Source organism: Mizuhopecten yessoensis, unplaced genomic scaffold (assembly GCF_002113885.1).
Source record: "Mizuhopecten yessoensis strain PY_sf001 unplaced genomic scaffold, ASM211388v2 scaffold11173, whole genome shotgun sequence".
Taxonomy (NCBI): domain Eukaryota; kingdom Metazoa; phylum Mollusca; class Bivalvia; order Pectinida; family Pectinidae; genus Mizuhopecten; species Mizuhopecten yessoensis.
Window position 1 is genome coordinate 1,817,989 of NW_018408916.1, and position 8,612 is coordinate 1,826,600.

Below are 8,612 nucleotides of genomic sequence, written 5' to 3' on the forward strand. Positions count from 1 at the left end.
ATCAATGTTTTCAAAATATGTACATGTCATTTTGTCGTCCCAGAAACTATCTGCAAAAGTGTCGTCTTCACACTGTCTTCCTGGCCATCAAACATGCCACTTGCAGCTAGTTCTCCTAGAAATCTGGCTCTTTCTTTCCAATCTGGTTCTTTGACTTGTTGGTGAGAAAATACAAATTCCCCTTCTCGCATCCACTGAGGTTTAACCCTCGTCCTTTGCGACTGACGAGTCACAACTGGTGGTGAAGAGGCGTGTGGATTTTCCTGATCAGGCGCTGCATCTTCATCCAGGGTGGAATCACTTCCTTGGGCGTCCCCATCCTTTTCCGACCCTGTTTCCGACACTTCTCTATCCCCTGAGGTATCTCCATCGGTGGCGCCGGCTGCGACATCTGTGGGATGGTCAACAGCCACTAAGAGTACCTCATCATCAAATGACGACGACGAACAGGAAGAACTGCTATCAGACGAATCGTCCTTAGCAGCCTTTCGTGAGCGTGTCCCTGGGGGTTTCGTCCGTCGGGGAGGTGATACAAGCTGATCAAACCCGGAAATGTAACTGATCGGAAGAAGTAGGTTCCGGTGTAAAGTTCGCACTTTTCCCTCGCCATTCTCCTTCTTCACTGTGTATGCTGGTACCTCAGCGTTGGGTTGTCCAGTCACAATGTAGGGTTCTTCCTCCCACTTGTTGGCCAACTTATGCCTGCCATCGAAGGCAACAACCTTCACCAGCACACGATCTCCGATAGCGATAGTAGTTCCTCGAACTTTAGTGTCATAGTTCTTTTTCTGTTTTGACTGGACCTTAGATATATTGGCTGAAGCTAGTTCATACGCTTTCTTCAAACGCTGTCGTAGATCTCCGACGTAGGCAGTCATAGATGTCTCCTTATGGCCGAAATCAAGCCCGAAAGCAAGATCCACAGGTAACCGCGGGTTCCTTCCGAACATCAAAAAATAAGGAGACTGGCCTGTTGACTCGTGTCGGGTGCAGTTATATGCATGGACAAGCGATGAAATGTGTGCCTTCCAATCCTTCTTCTGATCTTGTTCGAGCGTCCTGAGCATGCTGATCAAGGTACGGTTAAACCGTTCACAAAGTCCATTTCCCATGGGGTGGTAGGGCGTAGTGTGAGACTTCGCAACACCAGTAACCTTGCACAACTTAAGCAACTGGCTCTCGAAATTGGGTCCTCTGTCGGAATGAATCCTCTTGGGTAACCCATAGTGGACGACGAAATGATTGAAAAAGGTATCTGCTGTCGTCTTAGCAGTGGTATTCTTCGTGGGAATGGCCAAAGCGTATTTCGTGAAGTGGTCTGTGATCACGAGCACATCGTTGTATCCTCCCTTAGATGTTTCAAGACAAAGGAAATCCATACAGACAAGTTCCAATGGTTGGTATGAACTGATGTTTACAAGCGGAGCACAACTGTTGGTTGGAGATTTTCCTAGCACACAGCGTCGACAAACTTTAATCAGTCCTCCGTATCACGCATCATTCCAATCCAGAAAAACCTATCTTGAAGTAAGGATAATGTCTTGCCTCGTCCAAGGTGACCCATCTTGTCATGAACCAACGACAGCACTGTTGGAATCTGGGAACGAGGTAATAACAGCTGTTTCCTTTCCTCTCCTTCTACTGATCTGCATCTGTAGAGTACATCACCTTCCAGCTTCAGCTTCTCAAAATTACTTCTCAAAGCTGAATGAATCCTGGAAAATGGAATATCATCCTTCCGTGGTGTCTTCCCTTCCCTTACCCACAGTATCCAAAAGGAAAGATCTGGGTCATTCTGCTGCTCCTCAGCAACCATTTGGATGTCTGTCATGATCGGTTCATCTTCCAATGGTTGTAAAACATCGGCGGACATCGAAACACTCTCAACACATGGTGTTTGCACTCGAAAGTTGAGAGCCTTTATGACATCACTGGGAATAATTTGCTCTTCTGGCTTCTTCAATGAAGGGTGGCGTGACATCCCGTCAGCATCCGCGTTATGGCTACCTGGTCGATAGATGATGTCAAAGTCATACGCCGCAAGAGCCGCTACCCATCTCTGTGATGTGGCATCAAGTTTCGCCGATGATAAAACGTAAGTCAAAGGATTGTTGTCCGTCACTGCAGTAAACCTCTGGCCAAACAGGTAATCCTTAAACTTGTCCGTGACTGCCCATTTGAGCGCCAGGAACTCAAGTTTATGCGCAGGATATCGCTGTTCGGACTTGGACAATCCTCTACTGGCATAAGCGATTACTTTCTTCACACCGCTGTCTTCTTGGTAGAGCACAGCACCAAGTCCTAGTAGTGACGCATCTGTGTGAAGACAAAATGGTTGGTCGAAATCTGGATAACCGAGGACAGGAGGTTCTGTTAGACATTTCTTCAAATACTCAAATGCAGCTCCCTGCTCCTCTCCCCAGACCCATTGGCGACCTTCCGCTTTCACTTCTTTAGCTCCCGTCTTAGGTTTCCTGGTGGTAGGCATCAACATTGATAAAGGACGGGCAATGCGTGAGAAATCCTTAATGAATCGGCGATAATATCCCACGAATCCCAAGAACCGTCTTACGTTCTCCGGAGTCTGTGGGCGCGGTCAATTCACCACCTTCTCAATCTTTGCTGGGTCTGGTTCTATACCGTCCTCCGAAACAATGTGCCCAACATACTTAACCTTTCTCTTGAACAAGTTGCATTTCTGAGGAGAGAGCTTCATTCCATGATCCTTCAATCTCTGGAAAACTTTGTCCAAGCGTTCTAAATGCTCCTCATATGTCCGAGAGAAAACTATAATATCGTCGATATAGACGTAGCTTTATCCTGGTATGTAGATCAGACAGACACTCTTCCATGAGACGCTGGTACGTGGCAGGCGCGTTGGCAAGTCCAAACGGCATCCTGGTGTATTCATAAAACCCTAGCGGTCCCACGGTGAATGCTGTCCGTTCCTTATGCTGATCAAATAATTCCACTTAGTGGTAACCAGACTTCATATCCACCACGGAAAAGAATCTGTTCCCAGCTAAGGAATCCATGATCTCGTCAACTCTAGGAAGTACATACGCATTCTTTACTGTCCGTTGATTGAGTTGGCGGTAGTCTACACATAGTCGAGGAGACCCATCCTTCTTACGCACCAACACCACATTCGACGTCCATGGAGGCTCCATTGAAACCGAGGGGTATTTGAGGGTAAATAAACAACCCAAGCTCGACGTTTTAATAACGTCGAGCTTGGGTTGTTTATTACCCCCCAAAAAACATTCAGACATTTGTAATGAACCCCTGTGCTCCGTCGCATTCCTCAGTTTCTGATCACGACATGTCAAATAACGAGGCTGTTATAGAATCTACCGACTGTAGTCAGATTCCCATACAATCTTCACAAAATGAGTAAAGAGAAACTTCCAAAAATAACTCCCTCGTGGAGGTCAAGGTCGGATTCACGGTGTTCACTGTATTTATCCATGCGCGAAATTTGTTCCGGGGAAAAATCGGAACAATTTAAATCTAACTTTCAGCTCAGATTTCTATTGATAAACTTAAATCACCCTATAGACATATCATACGCAATTGTATTGATACTGAATTGTGGAATAAAATTGAAGTGTTTGTTAAAATGTCAAAGTACTACTTTGTTTGCCAATCAGCACGCGACAATACGCTGTTCAAATTATTGAACGAAATTGTGTGGACTGTCGATAAGGCGGGCATTTTTTATTTTAAGTATAAATCATAAGTTAAAAAAACATAAAAGGAAGAGAAAACGTAAATATAAGTATTGAACTGTTTTTGTATGGTTTTTATGATCTATTTGAATGACAAGCGCGCATTATGTTGTTTGCTTGCAAAGCTGTGTCATTCAAATAGATCATAAATACCATACAAAAACAGTTCAATGCTTAAATAATGCGTTGTCCCTATTGTGAATTCAGTTCCTCGCACAGTATAACTGCGAAAATTACTATCGGCGAAAACTTCACAATTTGCAGTATTACATTTTGTTCCTTTACTTTCAGGTATAAAACAGAGAATCACATTGCACAGGAATGGAACCAAGATCAGGGACATCACCTTTGATAATCCGTACAGATACGATAGCCCAGCATTCTACAAGTAGGCTGACTATCCGCTTTTTCACATGGTTAAACTAACCACGGACCCACATAAATTAAAAATTCCGTTTGTGAATTAACCAAATTCAAATTTCAAATATGCTTCGAAATGTCTCAAACTTTCAAATTATATATTTTTGCTAACACAGCCATTCTTTATTTTAAGAGATACTCTATTAAAAAAATGCATGAAACGCACACATTTCTAACAAGTCTTCGCAAAATCTAGCCAATAAAACGCATTTATTTCTAACAAATCTCTGCAAAATCGAGTCAATTTCTGTGCAAGTATGTATTGTTTTACTCTTTGTTTAACATAACAGGTACGACCCACCAATCGAGGTGCGTCCAGGGGATGAGATCCGAACTACTTGCACATATTCATCCATTGACAAACAAAGGACGGTTTATTTCGGCGACGGGACTACCGACGAGATGTGCTTCGGTTTTATGACTTATTATCCTAGACAAAATATCCCGATGCCATATTGTACGACTTGGAAAACAGTAGAAAAATGCAAGCGATATCTACCTCAGTTTGGCGGAGTTGTCAATGACTGTCCATGGAAAACATTTCTAAGTTCAAAAAATCCAGATACTAGACGCATTGTGGGAAATGTGTTAAGTCTATGCAGCAATATTAATGGATCACGTGACCGTCAATGTTCCGACAGATGTACGGAAACTGTCGAAGAAAGCCGAGAACATGTGTGTTTACAAGGGGATCTAGGAGAACTGCTTATGTATAAAATACGCATAAAATATCCAGAAGTTGTCAATTATCTTTCCAAGTGTAGACGAATGGAAGAAACTAACGGCAGCATAAATATAACGTCATGGTCCCCTTTATATGTTTTATTTATTATTGTTTCGTATCATTTGCATACCTGGTTTTAAAAGGCAATGGATTTCAATAAAAAAAATAACAGGGAAATACTAGTGTAAATGTTGACAAATTGGCGTAAATGAATGTAGTAAATGAGCAGGGGATATTTGGGGGCATTTTACAAAACTGAACGTTAAGTGTAAGGATATCACATATTTTAAATCTTACAATAAGACTTCATTTGCATAATTATGTGTCACTTTACCGCGTTTTATACTCTTGTCGTACATGTAAATCATATGTATATACGTACGTCTGTATATGGCATTTTATTGAAACCTGCCTTTACCGACACCTGACCTGAAAGTCATTCTGTAATATTTGACATTATTTCAAGCCCCCCGTAATTAACTAGATTTTTCCGTCTTGGACTTGGACTGATTTTACCCACACCTTGACATCCTGAATTTTGTAACATTATCTTTTACTGGCTTTTTCTGTTTTTTACCATGACATCAACAAAAATCAAACCAAAAGATTCGGTAAAGACATGTTTCATTAATTGTCAAAGCCAATGCGATGCTAGATACGCTATTTCATCGAAGTTGTACAGTTAATATACATTTTTTTCAATTGCAAAGGAAAGTCTGCATTTGATATTCTTACTAATTTGTAAATAACTAATACATATACCAACGACAGTGTTTAATAGTATATCTGTTTATATATAGCATTCAGCAGAACAAAATTTGCTTGAACCTATTTCCTTGTAGGTAAACTGTGTACATAACATACAGCTTTTTACGTTATTTCATAAATAACCATGTCTATGATACTTACCCCGCCCATACTCTCAAAATAATGGCAGGTGAAAAATGTACATACAATGCCGAATATAAAAACACACGAGGAAGCGTGGACCTGTAATGATACATGCATAGGCTCATGTATTGAACATGCAGTGTGGCATACCTCGCGCAACTTGTACATACCATAGACACCGTACTACACGAAAGTTAGTCATACCAACGACATGCAATACAGCAGTTATATATACAAATAGCAATGTTGTACAGTACTTTTATATAAAGTCATAGTTTTCTGTATAGATTTCATTGTGTTAACATTCTTGTTTGCATTAGATTTTTAAGTGTTAACATTATTTATTGTGCGTTTGTTATTTTCTGTTTTGTTTTTCTTTTAATCCGATCGAATGGAATTGGATGTTTATTTAGTTGTGAGGGAAAATATATCGTTTTATCATTTGTTCTGCTGTTTTTAGATTTTTTAATGTCCGTTTTGTTTTGACTGTGATCAGTTAGCTATTGTAAACAAGCTTGAATTAGATCGAAGTACAAACACAGTTTGGACGGCTTCGTTACCTGTGGTCCGTATTTCGATATACCGGACCTTCCACTATAAATGGAAGATCATTATCAGGAACTGAATGATAGTGATGTGTCAAATTTCTGTTTCAAGTATCCGGAATATTCCGTTTCCGTCACTACGTATTGATTGTAGAAATCTTATGCAAGGTTCTACTCGGCTCCGCTTACACATATAGACACCGGGGCCCGTATTCATGAAACCGTTCTCATGCTCAAGCATGGAATCTGTGCTCAAACCAACTTTCTGGTAACTCGCTTAGATCATCTCAAACGATCAAAAAGTCAAATGTAAACATTGAAAAAAGTATTTGGCTTTAAGTCTCTTCAAAATGTTTCCAAATCATTGACAAAGTAAGATTTATTCATTGAGTTATAACCAGAACAAGAAATTAGGATTGAGCACAAAATCCATGCTTGAGCATGAGAACGGCTTCATGAATACGGGCCCAGTAATTAGGTTTATTGACATGTTTACGCTTTTTATTTCATAACAGCGAAATACCTTTAAATGAAATATAGAAAAGTCTGTAGATTACTTAGCAAAATAATGACTGTACAATGATGTTATACTGCTTTTTTTTAAATCCATGTAAAATGGATGCTGCTCAAAAGTAATACAGAATTGGTCATACGTGTATCATTTTCAAAGCTACCGACCAATAAATAATTCAAATTACGAATAATATTTTTAAAACTGTTCAATAGTAAAAATTAAAAAAAAAAAACAGGCAGCAGTCGAAAAGTGATGGAATAAGTTTTATATTAATGTTGTTGTTATATCGACTATTGTAGGTGGGTTTTTTTCACTTTCTTGATTTTTTGGAGGGGGAGTGGAGATTTTATCCCGATGTACATATGGTCAAAATGTCTGACCAACCCCATAGTAGTGTGTAGTTAGTAGACATTCCATTAAATTACTTGTACTATATTTTAAAACTAGCTTTTTGTGTTGTATTGATGTACAAAGTTAGACTGAATATGCATACCATACATGTTGTATATAACAATGATATATTATTTGTAATGTAAAAGATTTCTACAGGATATTTTTGTTTGTTGTCTTTTTCTACCACACAGCCACATGAAATAAAGAATTCTGATGGACGACACCAAAACTAGCAAATAAAAAAAGTTAATATAAGGATATTTACAAAACAGATGTAATTTTTCAAACTTAACCAATCATAAAACGCCTAACGGTACCATTATTATCAAATGCGTACTTTACTAGACCAGTCGCATAACGTTGCTTCACCAAACAAATCAAATTACGTGTATTTTACCTAACCAATCACATAACGTGTATTTTACCAACCAATCACATTATGTGTATTTTACCAACCAATCACATAACGTGTATTTTAACAACCTATCACACAACGTGTATTTTACCAACCAATCACATAACGTGTATTTTAACAACCAATCACATAATGTGTATTTTTAACAACCAATCACATAATGTGTATTCTACCAACCAATGACACAACGTGTATTGTACAAACCAATCACACAACGTGTATTGTACCAACCTATCACACAACGTGTATTTTACCAACCAATCACACAACGTGTATTTTACCAACCAATCACACAACGTGTATTGTAACAACCAATCACACAACGTGTCTTGTACCAACCAATCACCTAACGTGTAATTTACCTAACCAATCACACAACGTGTATTGTACAAACCAATCCCATAACTTGTATTGTACCAACCAATCACACAACGGGTATTGTACCAACCAATCACACAACGTGTATGGTACCAACCAATCACACAATGTGTATTGTACCAACCAATCACACAACATGTATTGTACCGACCAATCACATAATGTGTATTGTACCAACCAATCACACCACGTGTATTGTACCAACCAATCACATAATGTGTATTGTAACAACCAATCACACAACGTGTATTGTACCAACCTATCACACAACGTGTATTTTACCAACCAATCGCATAACGTGTATTTTAACAACCTATCACACAACGTGTATTTTCCCAACCAATCACATAACGTGTATTTTAACAACCACTCACATAATGTGTATTTTACCAACCAATGACAAAACGTGTATTTTAACAACTAATGACACAACGTGTATTGTACAAACCAATCACACAACGTGTATTTTACCAACCAATCCCACAACGTGTATTTTACCAACCAATCACATAAAGTGTATTTTAACAACCTATCACACAACGTGTATTTTCCCAACCAATCACATAACGTGTATTTTAACAACCACTCACATAATGTGTATTTT

At 39.2% G+C, this 8,612-nt stretch overlaps 1 protein-coding gene across 1 annotated transcript in view; it reads left to right on the forward strand.

The window, feature by feature from the left end:
• Nucleotides 1-5,038, forward strand: part of LOC110467403 — a 60,304-nt gene extending 55,266 nt beyond the window's left edge. Inside the window, exons 8-9 of the mRNA XM_021524548.1 lie at nucleotides 4,020-4,116; nucleotides 4,439-5,038. Coding sequence (XP_021380223.1) covers nucleotides 4,020-4,116; nucleotides 4,439-5,012 — 671 coding nt within the window. The 3' untranslated portion in view covers nucleotides 5,013-5,038. The remainder of the gene's footprint in view (nucleotides 1-4,019; nucleotides 4,117-4,438) is intronic.
• The last annotated feature ends 3,574 nt before the right edge of the window (nucleotides 5,039-8,612 follow it).